Source organism: Streptopelia decaocto, assembly GCF_964273445.1.
Source record: "Streptopelia decaocto genome assembly, chromosome: 1".
Taxonomy (NCBI): domain Eukaryota; kingdom Metazoa; phylum Chordata; class Aves; order Columbiformes; family Columbidae; genus Streptopelia; species Streptopelia decaocto.
In genome coordinates, this window is record NC_138663.1 from 149,523,127 (window position 1) to 149,550,775 (window position 27,649).

The following is a 27,649-nucleotide window of genomic DNA, read 5'->3' on the forward strand; positions in this document are numbered from 1 at the left end:
GAGTAGGGCAGCAATCTGAACCCACCTCAATCTCAAGAGCAATGACCTAGCTTATAGAGCTGTATATGTTATTGTGAAGCACAGAATATAATGAAGTTCCATTTCTACATTATTCAGAGCATATGTTTCTGTTGGTCATTTTTTAACATATTTTACATTCAATACACAGCCTTCTCATTTCTGTGACTTAATGAAATAAGTGGCTTCAATAGAAGTGGAAGTGGGCCCTTAATTGCTGACGGCAGAACTTGGCTATGTAGACACTTCATGAGCTTCTTCCGCAAACCCATCACACCAACTTTGTGACTGGTCACTCTGTTCTTTATTGAGGGATGCCCAAGAACTGGGTCCTCTTAATGTTTAAAGACTTTATTCCAAATTCCTTCTGCACGTTACTTGAGACACTGATTCAGTCCTATTGTCAGCCTAAGCTCTGCTAAAAAAATATACTCAATAACCAAATACTGTTCCCTCCACACATGCATTGTCATACTAGAAATTAAGGAGACTTGCAGAGTCCTTACACATGATTTTTCTTCAAAGCTGGCAAGATCTTTCAATATGTGCTCCGCATGCGAACAGCTGTTTCCCACATCGGTGAAAGCAGACAATCTCTCAAACACAATATCCAAAGCTGCTTTGACCTGAAACGAGACACAGCTATGCATCAATGAAGATGATTCCACATTTCCAGAGACCCATTAGTTAAATAGCTGACAGCCACTATTTACAGTCAGGTAACTGATTTTTTTTTTGTTTGTAAATGGGAAAACCCCATTTCCATTATGGGGTTACTGGGACACAGAGACAAACCACTTTTTTTTCAGTCTACCTTTATTCCCAATTCAAAATGAAAACAAATACAAAGAAAAGGCAGTGAAGTAATCCTATTTCCTAATACCAAACAAAAACGCAGGAAAACCAATGCTCAGGAAATATCTTTGATCTTGCTTTTACCAGGTGACAATAATACAAAGCAACATTAACATAAACAGCAAAACATAAGAGAGAGGTCCTCACCCTAACAACTGGTTGAGAGACAGACAGACAGACACACAAACACTTCTAAGAAGGTTTTCTCCCATGGAGACACAGGGGCTGTGCTCTGAGATCAGCTACACCAGTGTAAAGGGACTGTAGGTGCCATCAAGCGTATGAGTTAAACTAACATGAGATCAGAAACTGGCTGTAAAATATTTAGTTCAGCCTCCACCCAGTTTCTAACAGTGTGGTTGCAAGTTCCCACCCACAGTGTTGGAGACTGTTTTATAAAATTTCAGCCAGAAGGTTTAGGTAAGTCTTGGTTCCATAAAAGAGCCTATTGGCAAGATGAAAGGCTTACAGCCAGCATATTATGCTTCTGTGGTGGAGAACAGGTTTCAAAGGAGCTTTTGAAGGCTTATACACTGCTGGGCCTGTGGAAAAAAAAAATCAGAAGACTGCAGAAGAGAAGCTATTATGTCTCCATAGGCAAGTATTCAAGGTAGTAAAGATAGCAGGATGTCAAGTAAGGACATGTACAAGAAAAAGTTTGGAGAAATCTTTCAAGCACACACAGGAGCTGCAAAAACAAGAAGTATTTTCCTCCAATCATTCCTGTATTACCAAATATTGACTCCCACTGAGAAGTTCTCACCTCTCTAAAATTCTGTTCAAAATTCCGAAGGCGCAGACACTGCTCAAGTTTTTGCTGATGCTTAATCCAAAACTCATCGAAGGCAGTCTCTGTTTCATGTAATTGAGCCAGAAGCCTTAGAAAAAAAAATACCGTCAGAATTATGGGTGCAACCTTCAAGGGACAATGCAATCTTGCACAGTAAACAAAAAGCCTCCCCAAAGCAATATTTTCCAGAAAAAATAAACTGGACACAGGAAACTTTGAATATTGCACAGAATTGTTTCCTAGAATAACATTGATGTAAAGCTGAAACCCAACACAAATATTAAGTTCTGAAAAATTGGCAAGCGCTGATTTGAAGCTAGCTGCTGCACATGCTACTGCTCAGCTCTGGCCTGGGGACATGGCAACTTGGGGCTAGCAAACATAAATAAAACATGCAAATATGTGTGGGCAAAGACCCAGAGGAACCCAAGCCTTGGGCTATAGGAAAAATGAAGGCAAAAATTTGTACTGCTGTGACCAGCCAGTTGCCTTTAAATTTCATTCCTTGGAGCAAGGCTCATAATAAAACTGGAGGTCATTGCTCCTCCTCTGAGCAGTATTACTACTTAAATACCACAGTCAAGTGTACAGCAGTACTGCAATAAAAAGAATCTTCTTCAACTATAATTTTGGCCAGTGCCTTAAGACTTTACTTTTCAACTTGTCTTCTAATATTGCATTTAACAGTATGGTATCCTATGGACTTACTTTTACAGCGTGTTCTGTTGTATTTAGGCTACATCCAGGCCACACAGCAAAATTTTAATGAATTTTTGTCTTTAATAGCACAGAAGTGAACCCTGAATTTACAAGTTAAAACTGATAAGAAAAAAGGTGGGGGGGACACATACACAGAGTTTCTTCCAGCTTCTCTCAGATATTGTATCAAGTGGGAACATTTTGGATAAATTAGCAACCTCCACCCTGATTGTCCTTCAGATAGTTGATAGCAGCAACAACCAAAAAAAGTGACTTCTGCCAAACTTTGTGGATTGGAATGGACAGTTATTTGGAAAAAAAATCAGCCTGAGTGTAACAGAAACATGGAATGACAGACAAAAAAAGAATGCAGAATAACGCCTCGGGGAAATGAGCTACACTTTCACAGCTTTGTGCAAATTTACATCTGCGCTATGGTGATATAATGTCTTCAGAACTGGCAATAATTTAAAGGGGGGGGAAGGGAGGGGAGCGTGGGTAGCAAAGACAAGCATTTCTTACTTATATGCCCAGAGGAAGCATATAGGAAGTTCGTGCATAGATACTTCAAGAGTGGTGTACTCCCTAGTAGCCTTTTAAAGGCTACCAACAGCATTGACATGGTATCAGCCATGTGCAGAAGCTCCTTCAGGAAGGTTTAAAGAAACCTCCCACTTCAATTCAAAAATACTTAATGAAAGTGCACAAATCTACTGAAAACAATGGATATCTCACTTCTGTCTTTCCTTCCTACAGCAGTGAAATTCCATTGGATTGCAAGACATTGATATTATTTAAAATAAGGAAGAGCTACTAAACTATATAGTCCAAATCTGACAAAAAAGGGAAAAAAAAGAACAGCGTTACTTTGTTGATAATGGAACTCAAACTGCATCCCCTATTTCCTTACATCCTGGTGACCTGGTAATGAACATCAGGGGATCACTTTGCTCAGGACAGAATTGATAAGAGAGTGTTGTTTCTGAAAGTGCCTTTTTATATGTTCACACTATAACATTTGCTTATTTGGTAAGCATGCATATGAAATTAAGTAGAAGAGGCAAAAACAAACAAACAAACAAAACCAGAAAAGCAGTATGTTCAGTATTTTGCTCCTCTCACCTTTCTACTGTTGTTTGATTGTCTAGTTGATCTTGATTCAGTTTGTATTCAGGATTCTCAGTAACTGGCTTTGTAATACTTCCAAGGATATCGTCTCCCTGTTCTACTGCTAACCTGATATCCTCCTAGAAAACAAAACAAAAAAGCATACAACTACACCATGGGTTTTGGTTTTTTGTTTGTTTGTTTCAAGCAGACTTTAAGGAACCAAACTGGAAAAGATATTTTGTTTTAACAGCAATAGAGCAGGCATAGTTTGTTTTAAAGCAGTGTTTGACGACAAATACAGACAGCAAATGCTAAATGCCAGCTTTTTCTACATTTACCATCATAAGACTCCAGTGTAACTGAACTGAATTTTCATGATAGATTGCCTTCTAGTGTCTCCTTAGGCTACAAGTATCTCAGAAGTTTCAGATGTAGTTTTGAAACCCCCAAACAGTTATCTTTAAATAAATTTGAAATAACTTTTGTTCATTCTTCAAAAGGTCATATATTTCCATATGTATGCAAATATAGTCAAATTTCTTTTTGCAAACAAAACTACGAATTAAACACACTACTACTTACAAATAAATTTGTTTCCACATACAAATCATTATGCATTTGTACATAAGTAAACAGCCTCAAGAAATGTCATTTTTAATGCAAAAAGGATTTTTTACATCAAACCAAGCAAACCAAGTTTAATAAGATTTCAGTGTTTCACATGATTACTGTCTATTAACATCTTCCAGATTTTCTATTAACATTATCAGCTATTAGCTAAAGCACAGTTTAACTAGAAGATACTATCTTCACAAAAATTACCTACCTTCATTTTGTCCTTCTTTTCTGTGTGTGTTGCAAGAAGGGAGCTGGTTGATTGCACATCATTTGGTAGTTCTGTTTCAGCCAGCTCAGTCCCAAAGGACTGAAGAATCTGAGCTGTTTGCTTAACCTTTTGGGCGAAACCTTCTATAGCCTTTTGGAATAAAAACCATTAATGATGTTTCATGCTCATCACATGCATAATGTACAGACATATACACACACATGAAATATAACTCAGAAAACAAACCCGAGCAGATGAATTACGAGACTGAAAAATGGTCAAAATATAATTTTGCAAACAACAGATACAGTCACCATTAATTCCTTAATTGTATGTTTTTCCTAGGCTTGTATCAGGTATCTTCATCATATTTTTATAATCTGGAGTCATTCTACAACTTGAGCTTATTCTTTGTCCTAGCAAAACCAATAAAACTCAGCACAATAATACACTGTAGTTGCTTTGCGGCAACTGTTCAGAAAACCACTCCCAAGTTATGACTCATTTTTTTTCTCTAAGATGACTAAGTACCATTGGGAACATCTTCTCACTCTGAGCAAGTCAACTTGCATCACTTGGAATCTGTTGTATAAATGACAGTGTATATAAAAAAAAAGACGGGTTCATTAAGCTGAGAAATTAAAACAAAAACTGAAGACTTACAGTGCGACGGGACAGCCATCTGTGATGGCAGTAATCCAGGGTGCCACCAAGATCTTCTGTTAATTGTGTTTTATCAATGTAACCCTGCAGTTCTGATACGGAGCCCAGCATTATGATCTGCAGCAGCAATGAAAAAAAGTAAATGCAAAAAGTGGCAAGAAGTCCCTTAGTATGGATTCTAAGCCCCATCCTTCAGCCTCTGATAGAGAAATTTCAGTTTAATACAGAAGTGATGGAACTATTTCCTTCAGCTATAAAGAAATTTAACAGTTGTTTCAGTTGAAGATGATATAAATTTAAATAACAGCAAATAAGCATGAGCACCATGCTTAACGGTGCATATTAAAACAAAGCTTATTATACAACATAAATTAATGACTCCATCAGGTTTTTTTTATCTTGATAAACCATACATGGCTGTTTCCTAAGAGGAACCTTTAATTCAAGATTCAGGAACTACCTTTAAGCATGGCTTTTTTGTTGGGTTTGGTGCTTCCTTTTTTTTTTTTCCCTTAATCCTCGCTGGCTAGATCAAGCACTTTAACAAATCCTTGATAACATAGTGAAAACAAAGGACTACTTACAGGTACTTTCATTTTAAACTCATCTTTGTTGAACTTGAAAGCAATGTCTGAGAGAGCTCGATGAAAAAATCCTGTTGGGCGCAGAACAAGGACTAGTTGCAGGTTTCCTGGGAAAGATGCCTGCAAAACAAGTTTAGTCTGTTATTTTCTGTGTCTCAGCTCCAGAATATAGTTTTGCACAAGGAGAAGCCCCTATTAAACCACAAACTAACCATATCAGAAGCCTCCTGTAATAGGGTGACCAATCATAAAGCTAGCAAGGCTTGCACAGAGAGCTTCATTCACAAAGACTTTTACTCGTCTTTGGGGACAGGAATCTATTGTCCTGGAACCAAATTCTTCAGGGCTGGCTCATACTGCTCTTTAGCTAAGATTACATGCTAGCTGAGGAGGCTAATGAACAAGCAGCAGTGGCTTAGTACTTTTTCAACAACAGTACTTTCATGGTTACCTTATCTTCTTTTTTAATAGAGGGTGCCAAGAGAAACCATTATTGTCATAACATCTAACAACATATTTCTAGTTATTCCATATATTACCTTGTATTGCCTACACAAACTATTGCCACTGAGACTTGAACCTCTCAGGCAGTAGTTCAGAATAAGCTTTAACTTTGTAGAAAAGTATAAAAATAAAGCATAATAATTCTCAGCTGCATTTTTTCTTCATCGTCTTCCAACTAGTAGCCTGATGGATCTTTCCCAGTTCTACAAGTGATAGTGCGGAAACAGAAGAGAGGAGAAGGAAAGCAAAGAAATAACATTAATTTACTAAAAATCAACTTCTGCTGTGGCAGATGTTTGCATACTTGGCATTTAGCCATTCTTGAAATCATGCAAGTCTTCTCCCCTATTTAGTATTTCCACTGCAGGGAGGCAGTGAAGCTCACCAAAGAAATTATCATTATGATTAAGTATGCAATTTTCTTTATTATACTGTTGGAAATTATGTCACATTTCTAGCAAATTGAATCACTGAAAAAAAAAAAAAAAGCCAACTAGAAAACAAACAGTGACTGCAGGAGTTATGCTATGCTCTGTTTCCACACCTAGTGAAACTGTTAGTATCTGGAAGGTTGGAGAGTGGTTTAACACTAATTTTAAGGTTTCCAGGGGCTCAAGGTATTTAGCATTGGAATTGATAAACTTTTTAAAAGAGAAAAGTAGTTAAAAATGTCTCTGAAAGACTTCACAAAGTCATTGTGATTCCCCAGATATTTAGTGTTCAACTTAAATCTCCAACTGACTAGGGAACCTTAAGAGATTTGAGCTTCATAATCTGTCTCCACTCCAGTGATGTCCACATTTTTTAGAAAACATGGTGGTTTGGTCCTGAAGAGTCTGCCCAAGGGTTGGGAACAGAATCCAGGTAATTCTGGGTGCCTGCACTACCTCCTCATCCTTGCACTGTAAACAATCTTTCTGTGTGTAGTAAAAGTAGTACACGCTGTGGTCTTGCTAACACACAGTTATCAGAGGAAAAACTTCTCACAGAAAATTCAGAAGAAAAAGTAAAGAAATGATGATTTAAAACATTTTTTTCTGAAATATTCAGCCGCAAGTTTGAGACAATTATTTGACTCATACTAGAAATATTACAGGAATCAACAAAACGATTTTTAAATTTAATCTCCCAAATAATATTTTTAGAATGACAGCTATGCAATCTATTTTTTTAGACATGGGTCGATTTATTTTGTGCTTGTAGTGGCCGTGTGCAGACTCTGACAAAGCTATTGAAGATAAAAATGAACTTCCAAGACATGAAGTTTATTCAACAACAATGCCAACATTTTCAAAGAAAAAACTTTGAGAAGAAATATCTTTTAGATAATACACTTCGAAAAAATAACGGGTCTTCACATGAGATACCCACTCAAGCACATGACTTCCAGACACACTGTCTTTGGCAGGGCATGTTTGCTACCCATTTAGCTTTGCCCGAAATATCAGGAAATGCCTCTCCTGTCACCTTAAAGTTGAGTAGATACATTAGAAATACACAATGGTATGAAATGATGAAGCATGAAAGACACTGAGTGGTAAAATTTAAATTCAAGTTACATGTATGAATAATGTCTTTCTTCATTCCAACTTTCAATTCTAACTTCTACACTTTGCAACTGTAGTCTAGATTTTTACTCCAGAGTTTTAGAGAAAATACCTTGAAAGGGTCCTGGGATCCAGGTGGACAACAAGCCAAATGAGTCAGCAGTGTGTCACTGCAGCAACCAAGATCCCAGGCTGCATCCGCAGGGGCATGACAAGCAGAGACAAAGATGTGATCATCCCACCCAGCACTCATCCGGCTGCACCTGGAGCACCATGTCCTGTTCTGCTCCCCATGCATCAAGAAAGATGCGGACAGACTGGACAGGGTCCAAAGAAAGGTCATGAAGATGAAAAGGGGACAGAGAACCTGCCCTCTGTGGAAAGACTGAAGGAGTTGGGTCTCTTCTCCAGGGAGAAGACTGGTACTGAGATTCTTCCTGTCTTTGGTTTCCACTGTGTTACATGGTCTTGGTACGCTGGTGCCAGCAGGGAGCTATTTAAGTCGCTCAACAATTTCACCTGCACCACTCAGGCAGAGCAGCAATCCTGGTGCTCCTGCCTGACAGCAACTGTAAACAGCACATATGTGCTATAGGCTATTGGGTAGATGGCATTTTCAAAGGAGGAATACGTCTCATTAAATCTCATACTTTACAATAGCCACGATATTCTCTGAGACAGAATCTGGTGTTGCCAGGCTGCTGCTCCCTGGAACAGGCAGCGCAGGAGCAGAGCAGTGGCTGGGGCTTACAACCAGGAGCCGGTCACGGCCACTTGCAGCAACGCATGCCAGAAATTGAGCTTTTGGAAAAGAAAACCAGCCCCTTTGACCTTCAGATCTCAAGTTTCCTTCTAGGGCTTATTTAGTATACAAAGGAATTATGTAGATAGATACATATATCTTATAGTCAGAGATGCACTTAAAATAAAGTTGCCGTCTGCTGTTCAATCCCCCCAAGCAATTCACTCGGCTGCCACAGTGCTCAGAAGTCTTTTATGCTCCTACACAGCAAAGCAAAGCTGTTTTGATAAACAGTGAACCTACAGCCTCTCTTCTTCGGCTTCCCAAGTAAACAGCCAGCTTTCAGAAGTATCTGAACCACATGAGCCATCGAAGAGCTAACGCTTCATTCAGTTTTAGTCATTCTGTCTTAAAATACTTGGAACAGCACAATTTTTCATTTTATGAAGAGCTCCAATATGCCCACATTAACAAACTCTTGTGGTGGTGTTTTCCCTTCTGCACTTACTAGTATGCCATAAGCCACAGGGCCCTTCTTTCCAAAATACCTCTGTATATAAAGGAGCCAATAAGCACTTTCCCCACTCCCCCCAAGACTGTTTATTCCTGGCTAGAATGAAGTCTAGGCTACCTGTCAAGAAAGAATCTTGAATTAAATCAATACACAAAAGGAGCAGTTTGAATCCTGTTTTAAAAACATTGAGATGTTTTGCTTTAGATCTGGGTTTAATGCTTGTGAGGTTATGATCCTGCTATCAGAGTTTAAGTAATTCACTTTGCTCTTTTTACATATTAAAAAAACATGTAATAAAAATGAAAGATGGCTGACTATACAAGGATAACTGTGAAAGTGCCTGCATACGTAATATTCTCAAAACATTCAAAGCATTAAGACAAAATCATACAGCATCTCAAAACAACCTCTTTAGTTTATCATCTACTGGAATAATTCATAACAATAGCTGCCAAATTAACACAAATACTGATCTACCTTCATCATACTGTCGAGTTTCTGGTGGTGTTTGGAACCCAAGGAAAAATGAGAAACATGACCAGGGGCTGAAGGAAGAACAGTTTTTTCAAACTTAACCCATACAAAATGTTAAGTGTCATTACAGCTTTCAGGACATGACACAAAGAGCTAGCTAGAAACTGGGCAAGTGTGAAATACCTATCCATAACATAAAATAGTGCCCTTCATTGAGCATTACTTACTAAACGCATCTTTTCTCCATCAACAACTCACTAAGAAACTCAATGCCTCTCTACAAACAAGGCCAAAGAACTCAAGGTTAGATTACTGTAATTCACTGTTTCTCACTTTGGATGTAAAACCAATGATAAGACTCCAGATGGCACAAAAACGGGACTCCCTGGCTCCTGCAAGGTTTAGGCTGGTATTAGCACTTGAATTTCTCCATTGGCTTCTGGTGTTCTCCTGCCAGCTAAAGGTCTTGGCCCTAGTCTTCAAAGCAATTAATGGCCTAAGCCACTGTTATAGTGGAGACTGCATGTTGACTTACAAAGAGCTAAGAAAAACTTCTCCAGGAGGCTGGATAAAACCCAACTCTTGTCACATGGAGAAAGGGCTGCAAAGTTCCGTAACTGGATAAAACTTTGTCACTACCACCTGTGTGACCTCCATACCAACTGTTTCCTCAAGAGAAGTTGCCCACATTAATGTTATTCCCTAAGCATCAAGTTTAAGGAAGTTTATTTTCTCTCAGCTTTCAATATGAGGCTGATGGATGGCTGTGGTGGAACTTTTAATGATGTTGAGTGCAGTTTTTTGTTCATCTAAAAGTCTGAGCTCACACTTCAACCTTTCTCTCAATATGAAGATGATGACAGCACAATAGAGACAAAGACAACGTAATGACATAGGCTTCATTTTTTTTTTTTTTTTAAGAAAACACACTGGAACTACAAACAGAGCAGTGCAAACCCTCGAACATGTTGATTAGCAATGTGCCTTGCTCTGGCAACTGTGGATTGAATATTGCTTGTTTGGGTAAGGTAACAGGAAAGAACAGAAAAAAAAGAAAAAAAGAGGGAAAAAATAAAAAGAGTAATTTTTGACTGCATGGAAAGGAAAAGGGGCTCAATTTGTCTGGTGTTCGTCATTCAGTCGACTTCAGTTGGGACAATATGGAGCCATTTTATGAAGCTATGTGACTGCTCCGCCTTGCACCCTTATTCAGCAACCATGCCTTATTTCCATGAGCCTACCCACTTGCTCAGCCATAGGAGCTAAAAAGTTCAGAAAGGTCTTGTGCGTTTCTGTATACCATGCTTAACTGAAAACAGTACACTATAATATCAACTTTGAAGGATGTCATCAACTGACAGGGCAAAAAGCTTAAAATTTTTGTATCTTCAAAAAACAATGTGATAAGAATGAACAATTTGCAACAGCTAACTTAGATATCTTTCCTGTAATACCTTTCGGCGTTCTATGAACTCTCTAGGAACATGACAATTTACCACCAAGACTTCACGCTTAACAACACAAAGCTTGGCTTTTGGGATCTCTACCATAACTCACCTCTCAGTCTCACTATTCCCAGTAAGTCAGATTCTTCCTCAACAGTAGGGATGAATTCTGTCCAACTTACAGCCATCTAAAACCTAAGCTTTCTATATAGTGAACTGTATCTCTAGGTTACCTATCTCAGATAGGATGAGTCACCCTCTAAACATGTGCCATTCTTGACTGCATGAGGCCAATAACTTCACTTTATTTTTTAATTTTTCCCCTGATTTAGCTAATCTTGTTTGCAGTGCCTCTTAAGTCACAGAGTCTGCAGTCTTGCACTGGCTAAGGACAACCTCCTGGGCTACCCGCCCATTGCAACTTTGTCAAGTAGAATATAACAACAGGAAAGTCTGTATGCCTGGGAATATGCTTGCGACAATCTCTGTCACACCCCAAGAAAAGAGGGGCCATTTTTCAGCCCAGTGGCTCTGGCTTTGGTTTCAGTTCTGCTGTCACTGCACATGCTTCAGCAGCCATCATCCTGGGTGAATGGTGCAGCTGCTGTCTGCAAAAATAGGTTTACCTTGTCTTCACAGCCTTGACTCTCTATAGCAAGCCTAACGTATCAGCATGAAATAAAGATTCACCTCAGGATTGCTCATTTTCCATCCCAGAGAAGAAAATTATCCCTAACAAAGAAGGAAAAAATGAAACCCACACATTTTTCAAAATACAGAAAGATTTCCCATATTCATTTCAGTCTGAAACAAAAATTCCTTCTTCATTAGTTTTCTTTTAAAATGTATTTCCAACACCTACTAGTAAAAACCAAACTTTTGTGAAGAGTCTTGGAAATAACATAAAATAATAATGATTAAAAAAATACATGTTCATATGAATTCCTGCTTAGCAGCTGCTCAGTGCTTACAAATGTATTTCCTACAGTTGTCGGGATATTAGTGATGAGCAGAATATTCAGCCAGGATGTTCCTGTTGGGCAGTGCTCCAGCCAGAGCACCCTGCGCTAGCATCTCTCATTTTGCAAATCACAAGGATCAACCCCCTTAGGGGGATTACAGAAAAATCAGGAAAGATGACTGGGAAGACACTGCAGGACCTAGTACAAAACTCTCTTCTCAAACAACATGAGACTCATAACCTCACACACAGCAATCAGCTTAAGCAATCAAAACTCCTAGAGGTACCAGGCTTTCAGATGTAAGGTTCAGTATGGACAAGTCAAACGACACTCAGATGCTTGATCACCATCAGAAGACAACTCTGATGGTTAGGAAGATCAAAGAAGTGGAAGTTAAGCTTCCAGTTATCCTTGAGCCATTTAAAAATCTTCATCCATCAGCAGGATCCAGAGAAATCCTCACGACTTTGGCACAAGACATGTGTCACATATACTTGGCTTTGTTGGTTTTTGTGGTTTTTTTTTAAATAAGGGACAGCAGAAACCTGTATAGAGCTCATTTATGTCAAATATCATAGTAAATACATGGTGGAGACAGTAAACAAAGTTTTGTCCCTGTATCTTTTTTTGGAATGGGAAGGTAAAATTTTCAAGTGTTCAGAGATGACATAACTATCGCAGAAGCCCACGAGAAGCATCACCACACACATTCATGGACACAATGTAAAGCCAACACTGAGCCAGTCCTGTGAAAGGAAGCAGATTAAAAAAAAAAAATCGTGGCTCTAACAGACTTCGGAGGGAAGGAGGGAAGGAGGGAAGGAGGGAAAACCCACCATAAACAGCACTGCAACCCACAGAGCTGACTGCACTTAACACCCTTCTCCAGGCAAAGCCCTTAAGCAGCAACGCCATCACTACAATGGTGGATCCCATATCATGGAGAATAGATACTTGGGTTCTCAACATTGTGCTTCTAGACAAAATAATGCACACCGGAGGAACGTTACCATAAACGCTATTATTATGGCTATAAGCAATATGTCTGCATTTGTTCCCCACCCTCTACCACCTCAATTAAGTCCATGAAATAACTGTTATATGTGAAATACTTAACTATTTTTGAACAGAAACTGCAGCACTGAATTTTGAAAAAGATTCAAAAGCTCCAGAGATATAGTCCATTTTCTTTAATCACCTCAAATTGTGCTGCTCTCAGTTTCAGCTACTGGAATGCTGCATCTCAAAATTTCAAAATGAACTGCAAAAGCAAGTTTTGCTAACATTTCTGTATATTTTAAATATTTTAACATTTCTAAACATACTTATTGTGGAAAAAGTTGTATTGTGGGAATATTATATCATCATATATTCATTCACAAAAGGTCATATAGTGGGAGTGATACATTACCTTTAAAAAATGCCTTTTAATTTAAAATAAACAAGCAGTTCTTTGGTCAAAATAGGGCTACACAAAAATGACATTTAGTGTTTTGATTTGACTTTTATTTTACACAGCTTAAAATTTTCAGTCATGAAAAATTAAAAGAAAAGATGCTTACAGCTGCGTTTTTCAGCACTTACTGGAAAGTTTATTAACACTAGCAATTCGAGCAAGGATTACAAGAAAAAGAGTAAACAAACAGTATGGTATGCACATGATAAACACGAATCTGTGTTTTCCTGCTTGTGCAAAATAAAAAACCTTTAAGAAGCTTGGTTTTTGTATTTTAGAAAAAGAGACTGAAAGTAACTGTATGTGCTGTTGATTGATCATAGTAGGTATACAAGATTTTCTTGCTTACAAGCACCCCTTGTGTTAACTTGACCACCAGAAGATCAGATTTTACACCTGAATTCTTTTCAGAAGTGGTAAACTAAATCAGAACCCTATGCTCAACTCTTCCTGAGACAGAAGCTTGTTTGAATAGTGAAAGGTGGATCCAGAGCTCCCTGGGACACACAGGCTGCCCACACAAATCTGAGTTCCCACCTGGGAGAGCTGCACACCACTCATTTGCGCACACACACACAAACACACACAAACACACACAAACACACACAAACACACACAAACACACACAAACACACACAAACACACACAAACACACACAAACACACACAAACACACACAAACACACACAAACACACACAAACACACACAAACACACACAAACACACACAAACACACACAAACACACACAAACACACACAAACACACACAAACACACAAACACACAGACGCTCTCCAAGTGCCTTCTCAGGAAGGTGTCCTGAGCTGCAAACTGCATTAAAAGCACGTCACAGACACATGATGCTCCATTCCAGTCAGCAGGGATACAAAACAACTACTGGATACTTTTTGTGTCGTATCAGCTAACATTTTGTTGAAGAAATAAAGTGATTTCTGTTTTTCTACTCATAAAAGGAAGGTTCAACATGGAAAATCTTTCTAAGGAGTTAATTTAAAAAGGTACTCACTGCTATCCGCAGTATGGAAGCTTTCACAGAGGTCCATTTGTCCTGCCTGCGATCTATGACAAGAATAAATCCAATTCCAGCATCTCGTAAACTAAGTTTGGAGGAAGAAAGAAGAAAAAGACAAAGTTTTGTTAAAAATACAAATGAAACTCCTCTGGTTCTCTCACTAAAAAAGGCAGTTAAAAAGTAGTTTAAAAAAAGTAGCTTGACCTTTTTGTACAGAATCTTTAAGGTCTTTAGATGAAGATATGCTATACCACACAGATGCAGCAATTCCAAATATGTTCCACAGAGCTTCAAACCATATTCAGATAATGAATTCTTCTTTTTCATGAAAGATTGTTTTTACATTTTTTCTACTGAGATTATTTCAGAGGAAAATAAACCCTTTTGATTTTCCATTGTTTTGGTGCTGATGGAATCCCTCCTTCATGCTGTTTTCAGTGTAATTTCAGGATCAAAACAAAACTGTTTTCCTTTTGCATCTGTTTTTAACCTTCTGTTTGAATCGCCTTCCTTCTCACTGATATTTAATACTCCTTAAAAATGCAGATCCTTCTGATCATTCCACGACACCGCTGCGTGCATCTGAAATCCTCATATGCCTCCAGGTTGCAAACTTGTTCCCTGGTGCATTTTTACATTCACCGAAACAAAAAATCCCTACGGCATTTAAATGCTCCAAATCATAGACGAGAAAAACGAGATCAGATGCGCTTTTCCGGAATGGAAACATCTGTGAGAGAGATCCCGCTCAGATCCAGGCGTATGGGTGACCTTTCTTTTTTGCCTGTGCTCAGCTGCATGTGCTACCGAGTCCCAACCAAGGGATCTGCTCCTGTTTTGTAATTCCCCATCTAAGCCAATTGTGCAATGCCAGCAGCAGCCCTTGCCAGCCAATCGCAAGCAAAATGGAAACGACAGGCAAGTACAGGGCTGGGGTTTACTATTTTCTCACATATTTGGTCATTTTTAATGTATATGCTGCATTTTCAGTCTGGATAACAATTGCCTGCAAGGCCTACTGTCTGCACTGTATGATATTGAGAAATATTGTGCATCGATTTGTTATCGTCATACCTTAAAAGATAATATAAAAATCAGCACAACAGGCTGTTAGGTTCCTTTATTCAAGATTGCTGAATCATGAAAACACCAGCATTGCTTTAGAAGATTATGTTGGTGGCATAATAAGAAGACCACATAGAGGAGGATGAAGAACACAGGTACCCAGAGCTGTCATCTGAAGCTCTTTTTCAAAACTACACATTTAAACATGACTCACAGTCTTTTTTACAAACTGTAACATCTCTCAAATTTGCAGACTAAATATTTAGGAGGAAACATGAATAATCATAAAAAATGCAAAGGAACACTTGCTTTGTTTCAAAAGCAGCTAAGCAATCATTTTAACATAGGAAAATATTAGACACAACTCCTCACTGCCCACTTTCAGTGCATGTTACTTAACTGTTGCCCCTGGGTTAAGATAATACTGATAAACAACATCTGAGTCCTTGCCCTGGAAGCCTGAATAACCCTTGCTGACAAACAGAGCTTTATATTAGCCATATGCTTCCCACTACAGTAAATTTCCATGATTTACTAAAGCTTCCCCCCTTCCTTCTCTTTCTTTGTTTGAAGGACAAGAGAAGGAGACAGATCCAGATTGATTTCAGCATCTTTCTGTTCCCCATTTCAAGTTCCCACCATTTTAATCTTTAGTGAGTAAGCAAAATAAAATATGAATAGCAACCATGTTCCACAATAATCAGGTAGCAAAACAAACTCCTTGAGAGCCTAAACATGGATGAATGGAGTCCAAAAGGTGCTACAGCTTTTCCCACAGCAGTTCACGTGGATTTTGGAGGGTACTAAGACTCTTAAAGAGCAATTTCCCTTGCTCAGTAGAAGGCCCTGCAAATCCTGAAATTTCTGCATACTTCCTCAGTGGAAGCATTATCTCAGATCCCAGACTATCTAAATGCATTGTCTGTGTCATATTTCAAGTAAATATTGACATGTCTACATAACAGGAATAAAATTAAAGCCTCTGACAGAGCAATCAGATTTCTCTCCAGGAGCACAGGGAAAGACCAGCTCAGCTGGGTTCCCAGATAAGATCTAGATGGCAGCTCCACACAATCATCTGCCTAAACACCTGGCAATAAGCAGAGCTTCATACCATTCTCCTAGAAATAAAAAAGACGTGCCTTACTTAAGCAGAAGAGCTGACAAGGGAAAGGACATCTCTAAAACAGCCCAAAAGATGTCTTTCACCAGCCTCCTTCTTCCACTGGATCAAACTGAAGAATCAAATATGCTGGGTGGTTGCATGATTCAGAATGTGTCTCCTTTCCAGGCTCAGACAAAAGCTAGGATTCCCCACTGCTGGCTAGAAGAGACCCAGCTGCAAACTCTTCAGTGCCTGACTTCAAACTGTTAACACAGATTGCTTGAAAGAAATTAAATACTCCGTTCTGAACTGATCACGGTGAGGAAAAACATTTGTTATCTTGACAACATTCCCTTGTTGCAAAGGGCTGGCTATCGAGGCTGGATCCAGCTCCAGCAAGTCATAGGCAGGAAGCAACAAACCAAACTAAGACATTGTGTACAACAAAGTTGAGAACATTATGAAGACAACAAAGTCACGTATTCAAGAAAAGTAAATACTGGCAACAGGTCTGCTTGCCAGTGCACCCTTGCTCTACCGGCCTCTCTTTGCTGCCCCACACACCTGCACACATAGTTACAAGGCAGTTTGCAAGACTTCCCTCTCTTTTAGGTAATAGGATAGTGGTAACAAGCAGGTATTGAATTTTTCTTTAGCTCAAAATTTAACTTAGTTCCAGCTGTCGCCCTTTCCCTCAGCCATATTTATTACATTCTATCCAAATATCAATTTCCTTATTTTACCCCCTCTCTGTTTTCTTGGGAGTAAAGTATTTTTGGCTTCTGCTCTGTGCCTTAGACATGTCTGTCTGTCTCTCCAACAGACATGGCCCATCCTGCTCATTGAGCTTTACCTTGCTCCAGCTGTGTTGTACTCACCAGCTCAGTCCAGGTCTTCTCATGCTTCTGTATCACTCTCCAATAAACTTGTCACCACTAGCTACATTTGTCTCTCCTATCCATCACATTAATCATTCTCCTCCCTTGCTACCTTGTCCCAAGAGCAGCTCAGAAAGTCTTAGCACTGTGTTTTTTTTATTTTATACTGTCAGGACAAATGGCTAAGTCAATTCTCATCTCACCCCTTCCCGAATGCCACAGACCTCTCATTCTCCAACCCCAGTCTCCCTTGCCCTACATCCCACTCAATCTTTCAGTATCTTCCCTCCAGTGGACACTTCCCCAGGCTGTGGTCCTGCCTGGTGAGTCAGGCAGCTTTGCCTGCCCTGCCTGTCACCAGGCAGCACTGACAGCCCATGGGACAGTCTTCCTGCTCAGCCCTGGTAGAGGACCTGGCTCTAGGGCAGCTCATTCAGCAACCATGGATAGATAAACCCCTACTCAGGCCAAGGATGAAATAGGACATTTCTGACAAACTCAAGTAACTACTGAGCATCTGTGACCTGGGATTTTGGCAGATTTTTCTCAAGGTATGTTGTTGACACAAAGGCCATCGTTCTTCTAAGTGTCAAGTCCCGGAGTCCTTGACCAAAGGATGGAGCCACTTCAGCTTCTCACACAAAGGGCTGTTTCAGTGTTTGAAAAGCACAGTGGGTTTGTTCCCTAACCTCATGGGAACAGCTCAGCTATTTTGGCTGAACATTAGAACAAACTCAGGTGAGACATCACGGATCAAAAGAAAATCTGGCAGAATTGCAAATGACTGGAAACCAACAGTGAGAAACAGCAGACAACCTTAGCAGAAGCACCTGCCTCTTAAGGCTTCCTGACATTTCCCTTACAACCTCTGTTTTCTTTAATGCATTAATTTGTATCCGGTGTACTTTCTGAAACATAATTTATATAAGCTTGTAATTCAAAGTTAGTATTTCCTTCCTTTGTTTCCCTCCTAACACAAAAAAAAAAAATAAAAAAAAAAATCATGAGATAAGCTCTGTTCTTCTGTTTATTCACCAGCAAAAAGAACAGAACATTTCTAAAACAGCAGAGAAACCATCCCTGCTCTGCAGGAAATATGTCTGGTAGGAGAAGGGGAACAGGGGCCACAGAGTACAGACCATGGGAAGAAAATGCAGCAGAGAGGAGACTTTCTGTTCTGTCCCCTCCCTTTGTCTTGGGGAGCCAGTGTAGCACCATTTGGAGATACTGGGAGACTGAGGTTAAAGTACCTGCCCAACAAGCACTGAGATCTCCCTGTAGACTGTAGAGCAGGAACTGAATCTTCCACTTAATGACTCCTCAGCTGTAGATGATGGGGACATCTCCCTCTTTGTCTTGTTTGCAAGACTTATGAGCTCATGCACCTGGGGGAAAGGGTGGGAAAGCTTACAGTACATGGGACTGCAGAAAGAAACTTCCCTCTGGGGTGTGTGGAAGCAATTACATAGTCATCATCTGAAAGATCCTTGTATTTCTCCAAGGTATGGGTGGTGACAACTGCTACACAAATAAGTTCCTGTTGCTTCTGCATTGCTGTATGAAAACTGCTTGTATATTATGCACAAGATAAAATAAACCTTCAGGTTAAACACAGGGACTCAATAATATCAAGCTTTTGGATGTTTGAAATTCTGGGCAGCATTTTTAGGTTAAATAATTACCGTTTAATAAAAGTGAATTTCAGTCTTAAATCTTATATTACACTCAGGATTGTTCCCTACATTGACTGTCTCTGCCTATACATACAAATGGGCTAGAAATTCTTGCTTTCAGTGTCTGAACAGCTATTTTTATAGTAGGATGTCAGTGAGGAATTACTGTGTTGAGCACCAAGGCAATGCAATGTCTGCAGCAACCTGCATTATTATCAGCTGAAACTCTCTTTAGATCCATGGTACTACCTCCCTTACCATCTATAGCTCATCACTGACCATCAATGTGGACCAGTGACACACACACACTGCTTGAATCATTAAATCATTTCAGTTGGAAGAGACCCTCAGGATCATCGAGTCCAACCATAATTTAACCTAACTCTGGCACTAAACCATGTCCCTAAGAACCTCGTCTAAATGTTTTTTAAACACCTGCAGGGATGGTGACTCAACCACTTCCCTGGGCAGCCTGTTCCAATGCCTGACAACCCTCTTAATAAAGAATTTTTTCCTAATATCCCACCTCCCCTGGTGCCACTTGAGGCCATTTCCTCTCATCTTGTCACTTGTTACTTGGGAGAAGAGACCACCCCCCTCCATGCTACAACCTCCTTTCAGGTGGTTGCAGAGAGCGATAAGGTCTCCCCTCAGCCTCCTTTTCTCCAGGCTAAACAGCCCCAGTTCCCTCAGCCGCTCCTCATCAGACTTGTGCTCCAGACACCTCACCAGCTTCACTGCCCTTCTCTGAACTCTCTCTAGTATTTCAATGTCCTTCTTATGATGAGGGGCCCAAAACTGAACACAGGATTCGAGGTGGGACCTCACCAGCAAGAGACTTGGGTCTCAGGCTGCTCACAAATCATTATCTTTTTTGGCATGCAACATGCAGGCCATGCAGGAAGGACTGGAACTGGCCCATTTGCCCATCATTGGCTGTACTACTGTACCATGAAAGGGCAAACACACAAGACACTGTGACAAATCATAGGAAACTTACTGCACATCCTGTCCATACAGTAGCTACATTTATGTTTGGGCTTGTCACAAGGGTTGTGTAGATCAGGTCTTAAATAAATAAAATTATTGAAGGTACAATTGCATCAAGTGTAGAAAAAAAAAGACAAGTTTATGCTCAAACAGGTTCAGCATATAGAAGGAGACAGTCCAGTAGCCTGAGCACAGAGTTCATGAACAGTTTGAACACCAAGAGCTCCCATCATGCCCCCAGTGATAAAAATGCTTCCAGCAGTTACTGCTCTTTGAAGTCAGAAGTCATCCTATATTCAGTCATTAGCAAACATGCTAAGGTAATCAAGAACAGCATTCTCTGTTACTTTGCTTAGGAATAGGATATTGGAAACCAGACACTAACGAGTGAGGTTATTGTTTCCCAAGAGAAATTTCGCACCCTACATTTTCAGAGGCATTTTGAATGATTGAAGCTGAGCCACTTCAAAGACCATTTCTCCACCTCTCCTGATGCTGCCAGGAATGACTTATTGGGGGATGAAGGGGAGACAAGAACTCTTTCTTAATTATAAGTGTTTCATACATTAAAAAATTGAAATTCCTGATGCCTCAGCAATGAATGAAAGCAAAGAAGAGCCATCTCCCTAGTGGAAATGGAGTGGCTCTAGAAGACAGTCAGATAACATGGTGAAGAACATGACTAATGGTATTAACAAATCAAGACAGAAATCTCCAGTACCACAACTATGAAAGGAAATAATTCTGCTAAGCCCTATGGTGACATTTCACATCACCAGTTTTATGCTAGCTTCCCAGCAAGAAAAATGGCAGGAGCGATTCACCTGACATAGCCTTGCCCCACATCTCCCCTCCCTGTGTCCTTTATGCAGGATAACCAAGATTTCTTCTATTTGATCACTAGGTAAGTCCTAGAGAATGCACTTTTTCCTAGAGCAGAATAATTTAATGGTTTATGAAACAGACAATGAAAAAAAGCTGAAGTTCAACTGTAACATTAGTATCCAGGCACCAAACAGTAATTAGACCTACAGCAGTTTCATTTTCTTCCAGTTCTTGATTGCTCATTATCATAAAGTCTACTTGGTTCCAAAACTGGCCAATTTATTCTCTTAATTTCCAAACAAATCCACCAGCTGGGTATTGTAAAAAAGAAACAAACAAAAAATATATTTGACATGTTCCTCTCATTTTAAGAGATGTTCTACAGGCTGTTTCAAAATGATGGACCCAATTTTGAAGTAATTTCAATTTGAAATTGGGTCCATCTTTTTGAAACACCCTGAATTTATTAATTTAAAAATATTTTTGTAGTTGATTGGTTTTTAAATATTTTGATCTTATGATAGCTTCTTTCTCACTATCCACAGTGAGACTAACATTAAGGACTTCTTAACATTGGAAACCACCGTCTCTGAGGAAAAGGAAGTGATTTTGTGCTTTCATAAGTAAATGATGGAAATAAGAGGATATATCACACTCCATGAAGCTCCCATTCGAAAGCTTCAGGTATCACAGGCTTTTATAGCCCATTATACTCAGCCTCACTGTATAAGGTGCCTGATTAAATCAGTTTAGAGAGAGCAGAAACTTGAAAAGAATATAAAACAAACATTATTTGAGCTTCATATTGGACAGTAAGCTTTCTAGTTTCAATTGCTAAGTGAGGCTGAAGTATCTAAGCCTGAACACAGTATCTAAGCTGAATACTGCTTTGTAATGCTGCTGCTATTTCAGATCTTACTTATGTGTTTTCTAGACACCTACACTTAAATTAGTACTTAAAAGCACTCAGTTGAAGAACAGTATGGAAAATAAAAGATGTTCTAATCCTTTATAATATCAATGTTACACATGATACTCAAAATTTGCAATGTAAATGGACAAATCATAATGTGATTACACACCTAAAACAAGCTGAAAGTGTTCTGAAAGCTGGACAGTAGTACCTTCCCTCTACCTACACTTCTTCTAAATTAGAAAACCTTATATTTTCTATTTTTATGACAGAAAATTTGAGGATTGCATTTGTATTGAAATATTGGAGTCAAAAAAGCAACATGCCAAGAATATAAATAGAATGTAAATATAAATATAAACATATTCCCAAAAGGCAGTTGTATATACAATTGCATGATTCTGTCTCGACATTTAGCTTGTTAGACAGAAAATAGCAGTTTGGTGCCAAATTCTGCCACAAGATGTATATGTATGACTAACAGAGGTCAAAGAACATTGCACGCATCTGAGCAGAGAGATGTTCCTAACAAGGGTAACATTTATGAACATAACATTTACAAACACCCAGATGAAGCTCCTTGGCTATCTAGCAGACCTCCTGACTCCCTAAAGCAAACTCGTGTGACATTTCGGCTCCAATTCAAACTCTGAGCCTGACATCTCAGTTCAGATTCCCTTAAGAATCACTTTCAGTTAGGTGTGTAACCTGCTTATCAGATATCAGTTCTTATTCCAGCAACATTTATAAGAAAAAAACCCCAGAAATTATGAGCACGCTCAATTTCTGGCACGTGGCACTGCCTACAGGACAAAAATAAGAATGCAATTATTAACAATTTCTGCATAACTTCAGATGGAAGTAGTAATACAGTTTTGTCTTTAATTTTTGTAACTTATAGCTCTTCAGCTGAAAATACTGAAGAAGTCAGCTCATGCAGGAAGAGCAGCTGGGAGGACATGCCCATTGCTTCTGATCCCCTTGGAAAACCATCCCTAGAGCACAGACACAAGGAACAGGCTCATCTCAGGCTTCCTGAGATGCTGAATTTAAAGCTGGTGCTTGGTGGTGTGGAAGTCACCACACTGCACCTTTCTCCTTGTATCGAAATCTCTGGAATCAGGGACAAAACTTGTAATCTACTCCTTACTGTGCTTAACTAGTGAGCACCTATACTGTGCTTCAGCAAAAGACCACTGATCTAGAAGACTTTGTCATATTTGATTGTTGGGCCGTCTCATATTCAGCTCAACGAACCTTAACTGTAGAAGGAAAAACATCCTCAACTCAAACTAAGGCTGACCATTGCTCATGAGGAAATATAGGAAAGAGAAGGAACTCCAGCAGAAGAATTTAAAATTAGACAGTCAGAAGTGCTGCTATACAAGTGCAGCCTCTAGTGGTCTGTCCATAATCACTTAATGCCAAGAAAAATTATTATATAGAGAGGTCCTGGCAGTCACAGCTGCATTTCCCCAACACAGCTAATGTTGTGACACACACAGCAGGAGCATAACTTGTAAGCAAGGAGGTACCATTTCTCATTGATTCTTACGTTTAAAATCTGATTTTTGAAAATCAAAACTGCCCCCCCCCCCCAAAAAAAAAAAAACCCAAAAAACAACAAAAGAAAAAACAAAAACACACCAAAAAAACAAAAAAAAAAAAAAAAAAACCAAAAAACACAAAAAAAACCCCAAAACAAAAAAAACACAAAACAAACACAAAAAACCCCAAAAACAAAAAACAAACAAAAACAAAAAAAAACCCAAAAACCACAAAAAAACCCCAAAAAACCACCACCAAAACAAAACCAAAAATCCCCAGTTAAATCACTATGAATACAACAATGTGCATATTCTACCATCTTTTTCATTCTGCACTGGAAGATGGATTTTTAAATGCACATTCAAAACACAGCATTTGGACCTTCCCTTGACTTTGGTTTTGGTAGTCACTGACTTCTCTTCAGAGAAACAGATGAAGCTGCACAGGAAATGAAGAAAATATGAGCCTTTGTACTGGAACTGAACCTGTTAAAGTTTCATCATTAGACGTGGTTCAGATAAGAAATTCGATTAATTTCTCTCCCTCCCTCTACTATGCATTCTTTTTTTCTCTTCCTTCTCCAGATTCTAGTTAACTCTCTCTAAATCTTATCCAGTGAACCATTGATGAAAACCTTATCTCTTCCCTTTCCTATTATGCCCACTTTTGGTCTCAGCTGATATTTGTTCATCCCCAGGTAGTCTGAGGGCATAATGTATTTCAATTTTCTCACGACTGGGGGAATCATCAGATAAACAAAATTGTATTTTAGGATTTCACAGCAAGTGGACAAAGAATTTAGATGAATGCTGGGTTGTGAGGTGGCATAAATAAAAATTATGTCAGGCAACTGATTATATTTTCTCATGAGGCAGAAGAGGAGGAGAGTCATTCAGCTTGGAAGACCAACATCATCAAAATACTTTTTGAAATTTTATAAGCGTAGGCAAGATAATTACACATGAGGTTGTATCAATGACAGGAGATCTTCAAAGCCAGATAAACAGGAGACAAAATAACAACAGGAACTTCAAAGAGCTTTGTCTAAGGGGTTAATAATAATTCAAAACTTTGGAAGTCTCATGCAAACTTCACAATGAGTGTGGCCCAGAAAGCCAGGCGTGGTTACATGTGGCCCTATCCCTGATGTGAAAATCCTTCACCACCTGACTGTGACAACAACAGGTTACCGCATCTGCCTGCAGAGCAAGAACCCACAAGGAAGATGGGCTACTATCAGATGAACAGTCAATGAGGTGAGTGACAGATCAGTGATGACCAGGAGAGTTGCTCTCAAGGTTGGTCTCAAGGGAAGCCAAAGGCCTTTATCCTGCACAGCAGTAGGTGCCTTGAAATTGTGAGATTGTAATCCAAATGTTTACCTGAAGCAGTTCTGTCTCAAGTACAGCTTGTGTTCCTCAGCCACATAAGCAGCATTGGGTACAAGCTTGATTTATTTTTAAGTATTTACACTGATTTATAAAGTACACACATTCACATTTCTTTTCCCTTCCCCACTCAGCTTCAGAGCTATGGGCATCAGTATCTTCCTTGACTGGTCCCTATAGCTCCTCTTTATCTCTTTTGCTACTCTAGGTCCTCAAATCAGCCTCTCTCTCACTTTCAAGTCAATTCCTCCCTAAAATAAACATGCAAACATAACTGATGGGAGGACAGTAATGCTGGCTATGTTCCATCATATATGCTGACAGTCTTTCTGCTTCAGAAAACTTATTCTGTTGCGGAGAAGCTGGGGGAATGTAGCCAGTGTTAAAAATAAGAACTGAAGTGTCCAGACATCATCATTTACCTGGACCCAGACATCTGCTTTGTACCACATGTACTGATTTCCTGTGGTATTAATCAGTCTTTTTTATGGTAACTTAGCAAGCTTTACCCTACCAAGGAACCCCATAGACTAAAATCAGACTGGCTTTGCTGCATTTCTGCAGGTAACAGAAATAATCATTAAAAGATAAATTTATTGCTTAACAGATTCTCTTTCAGTGTGTGAAATTAACTAAAATAAGGTTTTTTTATATGGAAGAGTTCTAATTTTCTAAATGAAAAAAACAGTGTAATTTCTTTAGGTCACACAGAGCTGCTTTTGGACAAACTCTTTGAAGAAAGACAACAACTTTCAGGATTCATTTAGACTTAACTACAGATGGCTGAAGTAGGCCATGTTATCCTTGAGGGACAATTAAAGATAAATAGGTCAATAAAGGCAAAAGGGCTGCATGTCGGTTATCCTTAAATAAATCTGAGCAACAGAAAGCCTACACGTTCCTCATTTTAAACTATTAGTCAGACTCCATAAAAACATTTTTATGCCTACTGAGAATAAGGATATTGCAATTATACATATTTCCAGTACATTTCGACAACCATTAATGTAAGTGCACAGAGCCCTGGCACAACCTTATCTGGAATGCTGCATATCATACTTTAGAAAACTGAGTTTATAGATAGAAAGAAGGTTAAATACTCTGAACTTAAGACTGGACTAACGACAGCACCTGCATCAGGTCCAGCATTTTAGTAATTAACTTTTACAATTTTACAGTGCTCAATTTACCTTGCCTCCTTAGCAGATTAAATTTACCATTGGATAGTGTGTGTAATACAGAGCCTATATACTGTTAAAATGCTCTAAGCTTTAAAGGTGTAAGCAGGATTTAAAGACTAGGAAGGCTTTGCCTGTACAGGACTGAACTTTAAAACAAGTTTAAGATGTTCCCAAGGTGGACATTGAATCAAGTGTCAATTGTTCCAAACCCAGTAAAAATTCATACTCTAAGCAACTTTGAGCTTTGACCTAATCTTGTCAAATTACGTATCCAATACAAAAGCTTCAAACTATGACTTAGGATGCAAGACTCCTACTTCAAACCTAAGCCTTTACATCTTCCTTCTGCTTACAGAAACACATGGCATTTACAACTGTTCGGCAGCTGTGCTCTGAGAAAGGAAGGGCACACACAGCATGACAGATTTTGCTGGAAGTCCCAGAATGTTCTCACTGACAAATTTGAGGGGCTGCCAAGGTAACAGCAGGGTACAGGTCCCACATCTTCAGCCTGGATTGGAATCTGACAAAGAGGAGAGTGTGGAAATGAAGCACAGCTGACAGAAATAAACTCTGAAGCTGCAAAGCTGTTGCGTAGCATGTCAGTGGGAACTGTCAGGACATCTGTTTTTGGCACTTCTTACCCATATGTGGTGACGTTCATCCCTGGCACTATATAAAACAAAAGTAGTTAACTCTTAGCTAGTGGTAGGCTGCTTGTTTAGTTTGTGGATAAAAGAGGAAACATGCGGTTACCCTCCCACACCGGCTCTTTGTAAGGTCAGCAAGGACCCTGAGGGACTTACCAGCTCAAAACACAGTGTTACATCAGCATGGCCGTCCCTACTTTCAGGGTGCAGTGGTGGATCTATGCTGAGCAGGCTGGCCAGACCTGAGCTGTGCACTCTCCAGAGCCCTTTGCGCTGAGGTTTGGTAGCTCCAGCAAACACCCATGCTGTGCTGTGGTCCCCACCTAAATCCACCCTGTCATGCTTTGCTGCACCTACAGTAGCGACTTCTTTTCAGATCTGAACCTGCTGTAAGACTTTGTACAGATGTTTCTTCGTCAGTTTTCCACGTACCTCGGTGTTATCCCAAACAATGGGAAGTTGGTATATTTAACGAGGAAGGGTCTACCTGAAGCTTCACAAACCCTTACAACTGAGCTTCCGAACTGTCAGACATCGACACTTGGGGAGATCATCTTGTTCTCTTTTGTCACTCAGACAGGATGGCTCCCAAGTTTCCAACACCAAGCAGTACCAAAAACAACAGGATTTCTTAGAAGGCCACATGGTGTTTAAGCATTTGTAAACCACCAGGATCTCAAAGAAGGGGACGTTCTCCCGGGCAGGAAACCGACAGGGACAGCTTTCAAAACAGGAAATTGCCGAACACGACAAATTAACCTGAGATATGCTCAAGATCCTGCAGTAGCACAGGAGGGCAGCACAAAGAGGGGCTGTACAAGGCTCTTCCTGAACACAAGTCCAAGAAGCCTGTGTATTGTGTTTAACCAGCAGTGTTGGGACTCAAACTGGCAATGAAAACCTGTTCTGAATTTTCTAATCTACACTATCTTTGCTTTCTCTTGAAAGGAACTTTGTATTTAAGACTCAGTATTACAAATTTGAAATACTAATTTTCTAATCTTCTGTGACCACAAGAATTATAGCTTGCTTTCTTTGTTCAAAGAAGAATCTATATGAGCAATGACGAAAAGCACTAAAACTATATCCTTTTGTTCTCTGCTACAAGCATGTTGTTTTCTGATTGCAACAGAAACTGCTAATTAACCAGAAGGAAATCCATATGTTGAAAAATCCACTCTCTTTTTTTTTTTTAACCACTGCAATTATCTAT

General features: G+C 39.4%; 1 protein-coding gene across 8 annotated transcripts in view; it reads right to left on the reverse strand.

The window, feature by feature from the left end:
- The window catches only part of MCF2L (MCF.2 cell line derived transforming sequence like), a gene marked incomplete at its 5' end in the record, with an annotated part of 155,769 nt that overhangs the window by 25,908 nt on the left and 102,212 nt on the right, over window positions 1-27,649 (reverse strand). For 6 of the 8 annotated variants that reach the window (XM_082045242.1, XM_082045238.1, XM_082045237.1 and 3 more), the window contains 7 exons: window positions 525-644; window positions 1,637-1,751; window positions 3,485-3,609; window positions 4,299-4,448; window positions 4,962-5,078; window positions 5,546-5,665; window positions 14,215-14,305. In XM_082045242.1, coding sequence (XP_081901368.1) covers window positions 525-644; window positions 1,637-1,751; window positions 3,485-3,609; window positions 4,299-4,448; window positions 4,962-5,078; window positions 5,546-5,665; window positions 14,215-14,305 — 838 coding nt within the window. Of the gene's footprint in view, window positions 1-524; window positions 645-1,636; window positions 1,752-3,484; window positions 3,610-4,298; window positions 4,449-4,961; window positions 5,079-5,545; window positions 5,666-14,214; window positions 14,306-14,424; window positions 15,475-16,432; window positions 16,776-27,649 lie in introns of those variants that run through there. The other 2 variants (XM_082045240.1, XM_082045241.1) reach the window with 2 other exon arrangements.